Source organism: Podarcis vaucheri, assembly GCF_965113315.1.
Source record: "Podarcis vaucheri genome assembly, chromosome: 12".
NCBI classification, from domain to species: Eukaryota; Metazoa; Chordata; class Lepidosauria; order Squamata; family Lacertidae; genus Podarcis; species Podarcis vaucheri.
In genome coordinates, this window is record NC_138750.1 from 43,758,703 (window position 1) to 43,775,778 (window position 17,076).

A 17,076-nucleotide genomic window follows, 5' to 3' on the forward strand; every position below is an offset into this window, starting at 1 on the left:
AAAAGAAAAGAAAATATAACACAAGCAAAACTTGATATATTGTACATTTTGGGTGCTAATATCATAGCGTCACAGAGAACATAAGAGATTCTACCTACAGATCTGGGATAAGGAGGGGTACCCACTTCAATGGGTGGTATTTCCAGGCAGGTTTGAAACGTGGCTCAACTGAAAGGGGTTTTGAGGCGCTGTCAATCAGTGGAATGGTGGTGCCTGAAATATCCTAAGCAAAATGCTGCGTGCAGGGCTTTGCAACACCTGACAATCAGCTAATCATTGGGTCTTACGAAGCCTTATGAAAAGTGCTCTGTAAGACCCATGTGGGCAAAAGGGCCACCTGATGTAATCGTGATGTCAGTGGTCCTGCTCACTTTCCAAAGTTGGCCCGCAAGTGGTGGGAGAGAGAACACTGAGGAACAATAATAATAATAATAAATTTTATTTATTATCTGAGGCAAAACTGGGCTCATAGAGGCTAACATCAAATATATGACATATTACCATAAAATCAAGCAATCAATTAAAATACATCCTACATCCTAAAATCAAGTCAGAATCAAAGTAAAGCCCAATCAGATGGCAGCCTGCAAGGTAGGGATGGGGACCTTAAATGCTCACCAGGAAGAGCCCACTCCTGCACTCTAGGTAATTAGTTCCATTATCTGCTCTCATTGTAATATTGTCATGTTTACATTAGGCGGTTTCATAATACAGTATTTGTATCTTAGAGAGGAACTCCTCCAGCACTGGAGCTCTGGGCACTGACTGGAAGCTGTCTATTTGGCATTTTACTACAAAAGCCGAAGAAAGTTAAGAACACAGGAATAAAAATGAGACCGTGAACAGCCCCAAACAAGATCACCAGAAACATTATCTTAAAAAAGGTTCTGAAGATGTAAGAGGATGCCATGGAGAGTACAATAACTCCCAAGATAGTGGAAATAGCTCCCTGTGTAACAGGGTAGCCAAGGATGTACAAAGCATCCACAGCCTTGTCATTCACTTTGTGTTTCTCACTGGCAACAAAATTATAAGAAATATGGGCTGAGAAGTCTACTGAAAACCCTATGCAAATTACAAGGTTGATCATGGATATGGAATCAAGATTCACACTCCAGAAGGACATGAAACCAGCTACACCGACAATAACAGAGGCAATAGCAAAGGTTACCCACAAAGAACAAAGAGGATTGGGAATGAGTAGTAAGGAAATGAGTAGCATGGCTCCAGCAGCAATCACAATAGCTTGAACCGTGTCCTGAGCGATCACAAGATATTGATCAAAGTAAATAAAAGCTGGATGATAAACCATTAACGGTACCTTGCAGTCCTTAGCAAGACCTCTCAGCTCATTTAAAAGACTCCTCTCATCCACTGCAGTAGTAACATTGACTGTCTGTATGAAAAAACGTGATGCTATTATTTCTGTAGCAATAACATAAACATCCCACTTGAAGTCTGGATTAATTCTAAAGAGGATGGATAAATTGTCAATGAAAAGCCTACGGTCATCTATATTGAAAGACATAAGTTTAGCGACATCTTGGTAAGTTCTCAACCAGGACACTGATAAATTCTTGTTGACGTAGGATGAGCTTTCTAGTGCGTTCATACAGTTTTCAACATCTGCACGGACAGATGAATCCCAATAAGCTTTGCTTTCAGTAACAACCACCATAACCCTTGGGCCGTATTCTGAAAAATATTCCTCTTCCCATTCATAATACTGGATGACATAAGAATTATCACTAGCTAGATTTCGAAGATCTATACCTTCTTGGACTTGAGTGCAGCCAAAAATACTACTACCCAAGTACATGAGATAAAGGACTACCACAAGCACCTTGGTCCAGCTGTGCATAAGGAAGGGACCGTAATACTGTCTAAAGAATCCATTCATGGGGTGTTCAGTCTCTGCTCCAGTGGACTCATCAAAAGACCCTCCTACACAGCACATGTTATATGTGCAGCCCTGAGAGTCCTGAGGCTCATTGTTCACTTTCATGAATGTGAGCCAGTGTCTGTTGCTTTCTTCTCGTCTCCCATTTAAAGCAAGAACTGCCCCCAAGAATGTCAGGTTGTATAAGTAGCAGAACACAAAGGCTGTTCCTGTATAGATGCAAAATGCCTGAACGGACTGGAATGGAGTTGCAATTCCAATGTAAAAGGCTAACACGTCTGTGAGGGTTGTGATGGTAATGGATACAGCTGCTTTTCCATAGGTGTCAGCCATTCGCTCTCTGACACTGTCCTTCACTTTAGTCTGCTGCCAGCAAGACACCAGGATGAACATGTCATCAACACCAACCCCTGAAGAATGGCAAATATATAACATATTAGTTCCTATATGTCATGCGAGAAGAGAAATACAGTGATATCTTGAAACTCGAATGACTTGGCTCCCGGAAAAAAAAGGTTCCTTAACGTCGCAAACCCGTAGATATGTAAGAGAATTTTCACCCATCATGATTCTTAAATATATTAATGAAAAGCCCAATGGAGAAGTCAGGAGGAATGTGTACATTTGCTCACTTACCAAGGATAAGAAATGGTGAATTTGCAACTGTGACAACAAACGGCACCCCACAAAAGAGCAGCAATCCAAAGCTGCTGACGACAGATAAGCCTGCTGACAGCACCCCAAAAGCTGCAACCCACACTTTTGTCCGTACACAGTCCAGCCTGGAAAACAGATTAAGAAGATTCTAATTCGATTCAGAGTATCACGGTCCATGTACTAATCCCCCCTCCCACTGAACCAAGCTAAACCCGTTAGCACCACATGGATCGGCTATGCATGCACTGAAGCTGTGTGAAGCTTTGTTTTGAAGCCCTAGTTGCACAAAATATCTCAAAAAAGGATGCAAGCTTCCAAACTCCCCAGAATGCTTCATCAGCTAGACAGTAAACAAACTAAGGAGGGGGGAGAACAAAGTTGGCTGTTGGTAAGGCCATTGAGTCTGCATTCTTAAGATGGAATGTGGGAAAGATGGCCGACATTCAGATGAAGCTTGGTAGATCTACTACCTCCTCCTAATACATAATAATAATAATAATAATAATAATTATTATTATTATTATTATTATTATTATTATTATTTATTATTTCTACCCCGCCCATCTGGCTGGGTTTCCCCAGCCACTCTGGGCGGCTTCCAACAGAAGGTTAAACATACATTAAAACATCAATCATTAAAAACTTCCCTAAACAGGGCTGATTTCAGATGGCTTCTAAATGTCATATAGTTGTTTATTTCTTTGACATCTGATGGGAGGGCGTTCCACAGGGTGGGTGCTACTACCGAGAAGGCCCTCTGCCTGGTTCCCTGTAACTTCGCTTCTCACTGTGAGGATACCGCCAGAAGGCCCTCAGCGTTGGATCTCAGTGTCCGGACAGAGCAATGGGGGTGGAGACGCTCCTTCAGGTATCCAGGACCAAGGCTGTTTAGGGCTTTAAAGATCAGCACCAACACTTTGAATTGTGCTCAGAAATGTACTGGGGGCCAATGTAGGTCTTTCAAGACCAGTGTTATGTGGTGGCCACTCCCAGTCACCGGTCTAGCTGCCACATTCTGGATTAGTTGGGAGTTTCTGGGTCACCTTCAAAGGTAGCCCCACACAGAACGCGTTGCAGTAGTCCAAGCGGGAGATAACTAGAGCATGCACCACTTTGGCGAGACAGTCTGCGGGCAGGTAGGGTCTCAGCCTGTGTACCAGATGGAGCTGGTAGACAGCTGTCCTGGACTCAGAATTGACCTGCACCTCCATGCACAGCTGTGAGTCCAAAATGACTCCCAGGCTGTGCACCTGCTCCTTCAGGGGCACAGTTGCCCCATTCAGAACCAGGGAGTCCCCCATACACTCTCACAAAATGAAAAGATAAAAATTACTTCCCTTTTCTCAGCAATTACCTTGAGCATGAGATAATTGAGAAGGTTATTGTTAAGGTATACGTGATGGAAAACAAAGGGACCACTTCCTTAGTATTTTTTTCAAACTCTTCTTGTCTGGACAATGAAGTAAAATAAGCCACCTGCCATAGGGAGCGGGGGGGGGGGAGAGAAGGTCACATGTTAAATATTTTCTCTCTCTTAATATATAAATCTATTTTTTTTAATAATATTTATTATTTTTCCAAAAACACTGGAAAAAAGAAAAAGAAAAACAATACAACACATCAAATTAACAAAACAAGACAAAGACAATAAAATAAATCAAACAATTTCATTATCCCATCTTTCATTCACTTATTTCCACGACCTCCTCACACCTCCCTTTTTGTATTCCACTTCTGTTAATTATTTCAGCAATTCCTTTCCATCTTCCTCTGTTTTCTATCCTATAATTATCTTAACTCATTCTAACCTTATTTTTTCCTTTAATACTCTATTAACCTATCTGTACTTAATTCCTTATAATATTTCTACTAAAGCCATATAACTTCATTTCAACATTTTTCTAACATTCATTAATTTCACAATATTTCTGTAGATAGTCTTTAAACTTTTTCCAATCTTCTTCCACCAACTCCTCTCCCTGGTCTCGGATTCTGCCAGTCATTTCCGCCAGTTCCATGTAGTCCATCAACTTCATCTGCCATTCTTCCCGGGTGGGCAAATCTTGTGTCTTCCAATACTTCGCGATGAGTATTCTTGCTGCTGTTGTTGCATACATAAAAAAAGTTCTATCCTTCTCTGGCACTAATTGGCCGACCATGCCCAGGAGAAAGGCCTCTGGTTTCTTCAAGAAGGTATATTTAAATACCTTTTTCATTTCATTATAAATCATCTCCCAGAATGTCTTAATCCTTGGGCACGTCCACCAAAGGTGAAAGAATGTGCCTTCAGTCTCATTACATTTCCAACATTTATTTTCAGGCAAATGGTAAATTTTTGCAAGCTTGATTGGTGTCATGTACCACCTGTAAATCATTTTCATTAAATTTTCTCTTAGGGCATTACATGCCGTAAATTTCATACCTGTGGTCCATAACTGTTCCCAGTCAGCCATCATTATATTATGTCCAACATCTTGTGCCCATTTAATCATAGCTGATTTCACCATTTTATCCTGAGTGTTCCATTTCAACAGCAAGTTATACATTCTTGACAAATTCTTAATTTTAGAATCTAGCAATTCTGTTTCCAATTTTGATTTTTCCACCTGGAAACCAACTTTTTTGTCCAAATTATATGCCTCCATTATTTGATAATAATGGAGCCAATCTCGCACTTTATTTTTCAATTTTTCAAAGCTCTGCAATCTTAGTCTGTCTCCCTCTTGTTCCAGAATTTCCCAATATTTCGGCCATTTGGCCTCCATATTGAGTTTTTTTCTGTGCCTTCGCTTCCATTGGTGACAACCATCTTGGGGTTTTCTTTTCTAACAAATCTTTATATCTTATCCATACATTAAACAATGCTTTTCTGACAATATGATTTTTAAACGCTTTATGTGCTTTTACCTTATCGTACCACAAATATGCATGCCAACCAAATACATTATTAAAACCTTCTAGGTCCAACACATCAGTGTTTTCAAGTAGCAGCCAACAAAAAGCAGCTGATTCATAGTAGAGTTTTAAGTCTGGCAGGGCAAATCCACCTCTTTCTTTAGCATCAGTTAATATCTTAAATTTTATTCGGGACTTCTTGCCCAGCCAAACAAATCTGGAAATATCTTTCTGCCACTTCTTGAAACAATCCATCTTGTCCAAAATTTGTAATGTTTGAAACAAGAACAACATCCTTGGCAGCACATTCATTTTTATCACAGCAATTCGGCCTAACAATGATAACTTCAAGTTTGACCATATTTCTAAGTCCTTTTTCACTTCAATCCAACTTTTTTCATAATTATCCTTAAATAGATTTACATTTTTAGCAGTCATATTAACCCCTAAATATTTCACTTTCTTAACCAATGTTAGTCCTGTCTCTTCCTGAAATTTCTCTCTCTCATTTACAGTTAATTTTTTCTCTAAAACCTGAGTTTTCATCTTATTCAGCTTAAAACCTGCTACTTGCCCAAATTCTTGAATCAGTTCCAATACCCTTTTTGTACTAGATTCTGGTTCCTGTAGGGTCAATACTAAATCATCAGCAAATGCTTTCAGTTTATACTGTTTAACTCCCACTTGTATACCTTTGACCTCTTGGTCCTTTCTTATCATGTTTAACAAAACCTCAAGGACCGATATAAAAAGCAGTGGAGAAATTGGGCAACCTTGTCGTGTCCCTTTCTCAATCTTAAACTCTTCTGTCACCACATTATTCACAATTAATTTTGCCTTTTGTTCTGAATAAATTGCACCTATACCATTTTCAAAACCTTGGCCTACCCCCATCCCCTGTAGATTCTTCTTCATAAAACTCCAAGAAATGTTGTCAAAGGATTTCTCCGCATCCACAAATATCAAGACAGCCTTAGTATTAATATTCACTTGAAGTTTTTCTAAAATATTAATTATATTCCTCATATTGTCAGACAAATGTCTGCCCGCTTGATCTTTATGAATTTCTTCTACTAACACCTTTTTTAATCTTTTGGCCAAAATGTCTGCAAAAATTTTATAATCCACATTTAGCAACGATATGGGGCGGTAGTTTTTGAGCTGTGTCTTTTCAGTCTGTTTTCGGTATAAGTGTAATGTAAGCTTCCTTCCACGACTCTGGTGCCTTTCTTCCTTCCAATATTTCATTACAGACTTCCTTCAATGGTTGTATTAACCAATCTTTCAAAGATCTGTAATATCTTGAAGTCAAACCATCTGGTCCTGGAGATTTACCTAATTGCATGTTCTGAATAGCCCCTTCCACCTCCTGGTCCGTTATTCTGTAGTTCAACATTAGTTGTTTTTCCTGTGAGATTTTGTGTAGTCCATTTATTTTCAAGAATCGATCAATGTCCATTTCTTTCTGCTTCTCCTGTGTATAAAGTTGTTTGAAATACCTCTGGAAACACTTCCTAATCTCCACTGGGCTCTGTATATTTTTTCTTTCCACTTCCAAATTCATGATAGTATTGAATTTTTGTCTTTTTTTCATTTGCCAGGCCAACAATTTCCCACATTTATTTACCGATTCAAATGTCTTTTGCCTCATCTGTTTAATCTTCCATTCTATTTCCTGATTCATCAGCTTCGCATATTGTACCTGGTATAACTTTATCTCTTTCAGAATCTCCTGTGACTTTGGTTTTGCTCTCAGTTTCTTCTCTCCTTCCCCTATCTTTCCCAGGATTTTATCCTTTTTTTCATTCTGAGTTCTCTTCTTAATTGCATTCTGTTGTATTAGGAATCCTCTCATAACTGCTTTGCTTGCATCCCAAATTACTCTTTTTTCCACTGTAGTGTTCATGTTTATCTCAAAATAATCTCTTAGAGTTTTTTGGGCCTTCTTGGTCACCTCTTCATTCCTAAACAAGGTGTCATTCATCCTCCATCTGAAGGAGCCGCTTGGCGTTAATTTCATTTCCATCTTCACCGCATTATGGTCCGAACAAGTTTTGGGGCAGATCTCCACTTTGCTAGTCTTTGGAGCAAGTCCCCTGGTTACCCAGATTTGGTCAATTCTTGTCCACATCATTTTAGCCTCAGAGAAGAAAGTTCCCTCTCTTCCCAGAGGGTTCTTCATTCTCCAAATATCAACTAAATCCATATTTTCAGTCATGTCAAAAAGGGTTTTTGGTAGTCTACCATCTTTGGTGACTACCTGTCTCTGTGCCTTATCCATATTTGTAGACACCACTCCATACATATCTCCCATCAAAATAATATTATAATCCATATAATCCATCAGGGTCTCATGTAACTTCTTAAAGAATTCCGATTTTCCTTCATTTGGTGCATATATACCTAGAATCAAAAATTTCTCTCCTTGTGATTGAATTTCAATTGCTACAAATCTTCCTTGGTCATCTTTAAATAAGAATTTTGGTGATAGGCTCTCCTTTGCATAGAGGACCACTCCTCTTTTTTTAACTTTGTCTGATGAAATGAATTCTTGGCCCAATCTTTTATTACTCATTATTTTCCTGTGTAGCCTTATCACATCTGTTTCTTGTAAACAAATTAAGTCCAAATGTTCTTTTTTCAATAAATGAATGACTTTCCGCCTCTTTTCAGGGGAATTTAGTCCATTCACATTCCAGCTCAAAACCTGCAACGCCATCATGTAATTACGCTAATGTTCCTCCAACTGCACCCAATGCTTGCTCTTCTTCTGTTGGTAGTAATGGTAGCACGTTCACTGGGGAGTCCAGTCCAAAAGACAATGTTGATATGTCCAATGTTCCCCTGTTTGGTGATCTTCTGTCCAATGCTCTCTGCTCTGGTGCTCTATCTGGTGATCTTCTGTCCGATGCTCTTGGCTCTTTTCCAACTCCCTTCTGCAAATCTTCCTCGTACTTGTACAAAAACTTCACTTTATCCTCTACTGATCTTATTTTTATTTTCCTACCTTTGAAACTGAAAGATAGGCCTTGGGGAAACTCCCACCTAAAGATAATTTTATTCTTTCTCAGCAGGGCAACAATATCTCCGTAGTCAGGCCTAAGATCCAAAAGATATTTCGGGACGTCTTTAAAAATTACCACTCTTGACTGTTGTACTTCTAGATTCTTCTGGTAGTGCCAACCCAAGATTCTATCTCTCTCTTCTTTAGATTGAAGAGTAATCAAGCAGTCTCTTATTATATTCTTCTCTTTTCCCCCTCCTCTTCCAAGTCTGAAGGCCCTCACTATTCTAAACTCTTCTTGTCCCAAGTCCAGGTCCCAAAAATCAACAAATTCCTGTGTATGAAAGTCTATCAAACTTTCCTTCTCAAATTCAGGTAGGCCTCTGATCCTCAAATTTGTCTGTTTTTCTTTAAGTTCAATCATAGCAAGCGTCAGCTTATGTTCATCAAGTTGCCTCTGTAGGGCTGGGACTCTCTCTTTCACCAATTGTGTTACTTTACATTCAGCAGCTACAGCCTTTTCCCTAGCTTCCTCCGCAGTCTGCTGTATCAGAGTGGATTCCTGTATCAATTTCTGAATCGTTTCTGTATTGGTATTCACCTTTAGTCCCAAATTGTTTATGCTTTCCGTATTTAAATCAATTTTATTAGTTGCAGCGTCCACTTTCTTATTAAGCTGTTCCAATGAGTCATTTATCTTACTTAACGCAACCGCTAGTACCTCTTCTGATAGCATTCCTTTTGATTTTGGTTGTGCTGATATAGACACAGCAGCAGCCGGAGGGAGGGGATCTGGTATTGAACTTCTCCTAGGTTGCTGCCTAATCTTCCCAGACCTTAATGTTTTTTCAGCAGTTGGCAAATCTATTTTTTCCTTTCCATTTGCCATAACACTTAAACGATTCAAGGTCAGTCCCAGAGTCTCACAGTTTCTTATCTTACAGCTGGAAATTCCCCTAGCTCCACACTTGTAGAACTCTTGTAAAACAACCAGTTTCAAAAACTTCCACTAGGGGGAAACAGTTTCAATTTATGTTACTTGTATTGATCAATAATGTCCTCTTTTAAACACAGTTCAAACATCCAAAGTTAGTTTCCATTTTCTGTTACTATTTATTCCTTTTTAGAAACAACCAGACTGTAGAAACAATGTAGAAACAATGTATTTGTCTTACTTAGCTAGCTGTCAGTGAACGTTCTATACGCTGTCAATGGACATTCCAAAAGACGTCAATCCAGCTAGCAGCCCGTTTCCAGGGTCAGAGCGGCAGTATTCTGACTCTCTTCACTCTCTCCTGCAGGTCTACTCAGTCCACAACTCCCCCCCTCCTCTCCTGCCCCCGAGGGGGGATTAAATGTTCTTTACCGTTGAAATTTTAGTCTTTTGCAAAGGGCTTTCCAAGGCTTCAGCTTACAGCCTTTTTGCTTCAGTCTATTTACAAAAAGGGGAGGCGGACTTCCTGTATTGAACCTCCCCACTTCGATACCAAATTATACGTTTAGAAATCTAATTCTCCCGTTCCAGCTCTACTCACGGGTAATTGCTTTAGATTCAAATTGCCCACAGGAAAAAGTCAGCGCTCTCCGGCAACAGCTATGCGGCTTCGCTCCGTGGAAGAAGCAGAAGACTCGAAGCACCGCACCACTCACCGCACGTCGCTCCGGAACCCCGAAATCGGGTTTCCCCGCGAGTAGGGGAGGCGCAAAAGGTGCCCGCCGAATCCCACGTTCACAGGTTTCTCCTGCCTGTGATTTTTTGCGGGTTTCTGCCTTCGCCGTAGCGGCCAGACCCAATTTTCCACGGGGCAAATTCCTCCCGGTCAGAGGAATTCAGCCATTACCGATGGCGCCAACCCGGAAGTCCTTGATATATAAATCTAAATGCTCACAAGAGTATAAAGACAGGGTGCAATTAGCAGAATATAAGTGGGACCTGAAATACATTTTGCAGCATGGAGTGTTCCTGCTTAGGGGCCCAGGATAGCAAACAATAAAAACATCCTTAAAACAATTCCAATACTGATGTAGACTGGGAAAGATCTCTACTTGCTAAGAGCAAGGTTCTTCAGGAGGCACTTAAAAGACAGTCGCTACAGCGTCTGTGTAATATCCAAGCAGTGGGGAGTAATTCCAAAGGACAGGTGTCACAGCACTAAAGGCCCAAGTCCTACATTGTGCGGAACAGACCTCCTGATCAGGTGGTATCTGCTGGAGGCCCTCAGTGACTTGATTTGCCATATAAGGGGTGAGGTGGTCTTTCAGATAGCCCATCCTAAACAGTGCACGACTTCATACACCAAGGGTTCAAGTTAGGCAGCCCTGCCCTCTTTGAGAATAATTCATTTCACTCCGCATCCCATTGGACACTCAACATTCTGAGGCCGCCTAGCAATTCTCAGTCTTCATTAAGCTGCTTGGTTGGGTTGGCTGAACAAAGTCTCTAATGCCTCAAGTCACCAATGTGTGCACAGCCTATGACTGGCAGAGGCCGCAGGTTAGCACCACTGTCTGGCTTCCAACTTCTAGAGACAGCCACGAGTTTACATAACTTTTAAAATGGGATTAGACAAATCCACGGAGGATAATAATACCGATGGCAACCAGCCATGATGCTATTCCATGTCTCCAGCTTCAGAAGCAGCATGCCTCTAAGTAATGTAAAGGGACTGCTGACCATTAGGTCCAGTCGTGGATGACTCTGGGGTGGTGGCACTCATCTTGCTTTACTGGCTCAGGGATGTGGCGTACGGTCAGCATGACTAAGCCGCTTCTGGTGAACCAGAGTAGCGCACGGAAACGCCGTTTACCTTTCCGCCGGAGTGGTACCTATTTATCTACTTGCACTTTGACGTGCTTTCAAACTGCTAGGTGGGCAGGAGCAGGGACCAAACAACGGGAGCTCACCCTGTCGCGGGGATTCAAACTGCTCGGAAAGCCCTAGGCTCTGTGGTTTAGACCACAATGCCACCCATGTCCCTTATGCCTCTAAGTACCAGAGTGAGTTCTGTTTAATAGGGTGAGAGGGGAAATACATGCTAATGAATGAAAAGCTGCAACAGACTAACCCAAATGGAATAAAACTTACTGTCTGGAGCAGTTCCTATACTTTTCTTCTGGATGCAAAGAGGCATATTAATAGCCTTACACTGAACAGTGTTACTGGCTCCAGTACTCAAACCACATAGTGGTGGGGGGAGGGGGGAGGGAGAGAGAGAGAGAGAGAGAGAGAGAGAAAGGGTGGAACTATTCAGGCCTGGGTAGCACAGATAAGCAGAACTAGTTGCACTAATAACCATCCTAACCACCCTAGCTGAGAAAACAGATACAGTACAAATTTTGCTTGGGCTTGTTAGCCAACCCTCATTTTTAGCAGCCAGTGAGGTTCTGCTTTCTGTTCTACAAATGCTAAGGGAGCAGGTCCTTTTTTCTTTTCATTTTCGCAAAGAAGGGGGAGGGGTTCCTATGAGTGAGGAGCTGTGGGTCGAATGATATGCATTTCGAACAAATCAGCCCATCACACTGACATAATCTGGCGGAGGTGTTGCTAAAGGTTAATTCAGGGCACCAAGCTTTTTGCAGTGGGGCCCAAATCTCAATCCCCTTGCTCCCCCTATTTAAAAATATTTTGAAAACTTTATTTATAGTGCAGTTGGAAGTCCTGCAAAGAATATTACTGTATTCTCCAAATCCCAGTCAACCACCATATTAATTTTCTAGAGGCATCTATAGTGGTGCCCTGCAAGACGAATGCCTCGCAAGACGAAAAACTCGCTAGACGAAAGAGTTTTCCGTTTTTTGAGTCGTTCCGCAAGACGAATTTCCCTATGGGCTTGCTTCGCAAGATGAAACGTCTTGCGAGTTTGTTTCCTTTTTCTTAAAGCCGCTAAGCCGTTAATAGCCGATAAGCCGCTAATAGCCGTGCTTCGCAAGACGAAAAAACCGCAAGACGAAGAGACTCGCGGAACAGATTAATTTCGTCTTGCAAGGCACCACTGTATGCACATCAATTACATATGCAAATTATATGAAAAATTATGTGCTGGGCCTAGGCTCTGGATCATTTAAGTATTCATTTATTTATCTACATAATTTATTAATCATTTTATATCAAGGGTGGGGAACCTTTTTAACCATATCTCTCCCCATCCTGTGGTCCTGTCAAAGTTGGCCTACGGGAACGGGGGAAGATGGTGCCCAAGCAGAACTGAAGTCCCAATGCATCAGCTGATGGGTGGTCCCTTCTGCTGGGATTGGTTGTATGTGCAGCTGATCTAGCCCTATCTCTGCCTGCCCTGTGCCTGACATCACATGTGACATCAGATGTAGGGCAGGGTATGGTTTGGGCAAAATGGCCTTATGGGCCAAATGGTGAAGCATGGCAGGCCAAATTTGGCCCATGGGCTCAAGGTTTTCTGCCCCTGATTTACATCCAAGCATGTCCAAGCTGTGCAAAAGAAGTAATTCAGGAAACAGCATAAAAGCATAAAATGCATTTTTTAAACCTAGAGATTGACACAAGGCATAGTAATAATTTGCATCATTTTGAAAGAGGCACTCCTTGGCATTCTTGCGTTGCCAGAGATGCTGCAATAGCTTGTTTTCTAATTACTTACTAAAATTAAATGTTTGGCCGCCACTGAATGCCTCCACTTGCTGATGCAGGTGCGTTAGGCATGGGGAACCTCTGACCCTAGTGGTTTGACTTCAGATCCCGTTCCCTCCAGTAAGCATGGCAGCATGCGTCAGGCAGACACAGAGAGTCATATCGCGGCTCCATCGTGCCAGGAGACGCTTACCTGGATGGTTGCGAGGTTCAAGGATTTCAGCACGCCCGGGATGCGCTCCAGAAACGTCCGGAGCCAGAGCGCGCTGTCGTTTCTGCGAGAAGCCTCGTCCTCCTGCAAGTAGTAGAAGAGGCGCAGCGCTTTGGCTGCCCGGACGGGGCGCGCCGGCCCATCCCCGGGGCCCAAGTCGAGGCCTCCCAGAAAGGGGGGCAGGTAAAGGGGGTTGGCAGTGAGCGGAGGGACGTAGAGCGGGAAGGTGAGGTCGGGCAGCAGCGCCTGTATCCCGGCCGGGTCGCCTTGCACCAAGCTGAGCAGCGGGTTGGCGCTGCTGCAGTTGTGGCCGGGGCTGCTCCGCGCGCAGAGCTGGGCGAAGGGGAGCGCGGGGCCGTCGGGGCTGCGGAGCCCCCGCACCGCCTGGTCCAGCGCCAGCAGCTCGGCGAAGGCCTCCCGGGTGAGGAGCGAGCCTCCGCCGCGGGCCACGGCCAGGAGGGAGGCGAAGGAGCCCTCGGTGCTCAGCCTCTCGGCCGAGAAGCGCCGCGCGTCGTCGGTGGGGAAGTGCGCCTGCACGAAGCGCCGCTCGCCCTTGGCGGGGCCCCCGAGCGGCGTGAACTGGCCCTCGATGTCGTTGTCCTCCAGGCTGCTCAGGGACGCGAAGCCGGCGCCCAAAGCGGCCGAGAGCGCCACGGGCACGAGCAGGAAGGGCCACGGGTGCGCGCCCACCTGGGCGCCCAGGGCCCGCAGCGCGCGCGACAGGGGCCTCTCCACGCAGTCCGTGTGGCAGTCGAGGGGCGCCATCGCCTTTTCTCTTTCTCCTCCTCCCAGCGGCGAAGAGTTAAGAGAGTTCAGACCGTTATCCGAGTAAGTTAGGCGTCGGGCAGCCCGGCCCCACTTCGCACGAGTTTCTGAAACATCTCGAAAAGGGGGAACTGAGCGGGAAAAGATGGTAAAAATGGCCGCTGGGCGGAGGTTCGCCGTCCGGGAAACGCCCACCCGCTAACCGCCTCAGAAGTCGGTTGGGGGGAGGGAGCGAGGCGATGCTGAGGGAAACCCCGTTCAGCGAAGGCATCGGTTTCTTGGCTGCAATCTGGCTGCTACGTCTGAGGGAAACTCCGGAGAAAATCCAGAACGAGAGGGCGCAGTGCCTTTTTAGCCAAGATGCAATGAAAGTGATCTTTTAACCAGTAGCCCGTTTAACTGGGAATTTCCTTCGTCTCGGCAGTCCTTTTTCCGCAAGGGTGGGCGACCTGCGGCTCTCCAGATGTGCTTGATGACTGGCCGTTCTGGAGAGGGAGTCCTAACATCTGGAGGGCCACTGGTTCCCCACAGTTAATCTAGGTTGTGTTTAGAAAAACAGATGCATATATACCATATTTTTCGCCCCATAGGATGCACTTTCCCCCCTCCAAATTTGAAGGGGAAATGTGGGTGTGTCCTATGGGGCGAATGCAGGCTTTCACCGAAGCCTGGAGAGCGAGAGGGGTCCGTGCGCACCGACCCCTCTCACTCTCCAGGCTTCGCGCACTGGGCTCCCGCAGCTTGCGGAGAGTTGCCTGCATGCTGAAGCCTGGGCGCGCTGAAACTACTGACCCGGAAAAGATTAACCAAAGTTTTATAAATTACTACAAAAAGCTGTATAAAACAGAGTTTAAAGATTAAAACAAAATAAAAAGAGTATTTGTTACAGAATAATTTACTGTCAATATTAGAAGAAGAATATAAATATTTAAATGCCGACATAGAAATAGAAGAAACTGCCCAAGTAATTAAAAAGATGTCAAACGGGAAATCGCCAGGTTCTGGCAAAATTTCAATGAGAATCATGTATATATAGAAATAATGTATGGATCACACAATTTTACATGTACCACCTGCTTCCCCTAAAATATTGCAAAGAATCATGGCAACAGCACAATGATGAACAAATGTGAGTGATCCAGGAGACCACCCAGAAACTTATTAAGAGGTGTAGAAATCACCTAAGTAAATACATAAATCTATATTTTAACTGGGGGGCTGCATTATCTTTCTCTCATGTGCTAAAGAAAGCAAGTAAGGACACAGAGGAGAGCAAAATTTCCAAACATTCCTTGGCTTCCCATCAGCTGGAAAATGTAGCCACGGAAATTTCCTTATTCTGCAACAGACTCTGCCCCAGCTCAACATACTAAAATCATATGCCTTTCATGCTATAAATATAAATGAACTGCGTCTTCACACCTAGTTCCCATACATGCTAACAATCAATATTCTACTAAATCCCTATAAACTGGCCAGTTATTCCTCATGTGTTTTACATGCAGGTCATCGTCTGTAAAATTTTATTTTCAGTTTATGAAGCTATTCTATATCCTCCCCCCACGCTGACGAAGAATTCTACGAAACAGTAGTCAATCTCCGGAATCACTGTTCAGTTTTGGACATCATATTTGCTGAATACACAAAGCTTCACGGCTTGTCTTACATAGTACAAAGTCTGGTACCTCGCTTTATTTAAAGATTGTCAGAGACTTGAGACTAAAGATTTCATTTAGTACTTGTTATGGTTTGAAGGAATCCTATAAAGATTGTTTATTGCGTATGTACATGGTCATCGTGTTGCCTAGACATTGCTGACATACTCTTTGCAACACGGGGGTTTGTTTGGTTACTTCCAGATTTTTCGGGCTACAACTCCCATCAGCCCCAGCTAACATGGCAGTGGGGTTTATGGGAGTTGTAGCCCAAAACATCTTAAGAGCATCAGGTTGGGAAAGATGGCTTTAAACAACAGCATTTTATCATACTAGAACGGATTTAGAACAGGGAGCAGGAGACTATCTCACTTGACTAGTCCAAGCCTTCTCCCTCACCACAAGGCAGGCTCACTTAGCCACCAAATACCCCAACCAACTCTTACCAGAAAGACCACAGCCTGCCACAAGGAGAAAATAGTTGCACTGCATGCAGAAAAGACTCTCCTCCCTGGAAGAGAGGGGAGTGGTTGTGGGCGGGAGACCGAGCTCCGCCCCCGGTAGGGGGCATTAGCCCCCTCCCCTCCTACCTGGATGGCACCCACGCCCATCGGAGGTGGCCAACCAGGTGCCTCCGGGGGGCGTGTGTAGCAGCTTAATGCTGTGGTGCCAGCTCCACCGCCTCCTCATTCGTCGTCGTCCCTCAGTGAGTCACCCACCCTCCACTCCCATTTAGCTCAGGGTATAGGTTTTTGGCCTTGCTGTGGACCTTAGGTTGGTCGCCCTGGTTGGCTGGTGGGCCTGGTAGGAATTTTTCCATTTGGCATTAGGCCTTTTGGTTTTTTCGCCTACCTCGTAGCAATCGTCACAACCTTTGTGGTATTGGTGGGTAGGTTAGGCATTGGATTCATGTGTTGTGCTGTGTCAAGGGCTAGGTGTGGCCATCGCCTATGCTATCTACCGTGGGTTATTCCGTTAAAGGAATCTGGCAGTCGTGTATTCCGTCCGATGCCTGCTTGGCGGGAGGCCATGGCACGACCCTCGGTGACATCAGGGGGTGAGCCTATAGTTGGATGAGCATCAACAGGCTCCACCTACTGTTGAATAAACCCACCACCTATAGTCATCCAATGCCTAAGCCAATACCTTTTCACTGCTGTAATCAATAAAGTTGTGGCCTTTTCTTGCCCATTAACCTAATATCACGTGTCCTTGTGTATTTATTTCACATAGCGGGGTCGGGCCCTCGATCCACAAGCTGCTTATAAGGCAAATACCCCAAGGTGAAATCTTCCAAATGTGAGTGATCAAGAAGCTGTGTAGGAAACCTGCTTGGATATGTTCCATCCATCTGCTATTTTTGTGCCCTTGATAATATATGTAGGC

The 17,076-nt window shown here is 43.8% G+C and overlaps 1 protein-coding gene across 1 annotated transcript; it reads right to left on the bottom strand.

The window, feature by feature from the left end:
* Positions 1-423: 423 nt before the first annotated feature.
* LOC309515692 (patched domain-containing protein 3-like) lies at positions 424-14,610 on the bottom strand. Its single transcript, XM_082193759.1, has 4 exons — positions 13,253-14,610; positions 3,912-4,033; positions 2,537-2,682; positions 424-2,310 (listed from the first exon to the last, which is right to left on the bottom strand). The coding sequence occupies exons 1-4, from the start codon at positions 14,033-14,035 to the stop codon at positions 725-727; spliced, it is 2,637 nt and encodes an 878-aa protein (XP_082049885.1). The 5' UTR covers positions 14,036-14,610; the 3' UTR covers positions 424-724.
* Between the last annotated feature and the right edge of the window lie 2,466 nt (positions 14,611-17,076).

Bases quoted from the DNA above. Each gene is read 5' to 3' on its own strand.
- LOC309515692 (XM_082193759.1), bottom strand. From the start codon at position 14,035: ATGGCGCCCCTCGACTGCCACACGGACTGCGTGGAGAGGCCCCTGTCG. The intron at 2,683-3,911 runs GTAATTGCTGAG...TCTGTTTTCCAG, and splicing joins TCAATTATCTCATGCTCAAG to GCTGGACTGTGTACGGACAA. The intron at 2,311-2,536 runs GTAAGTGAGCAA...GCCATTCTTCAG, and splicing joins TTCACCATTTCTTATCCTTG to GGGTTGGTGTTGATGACATG.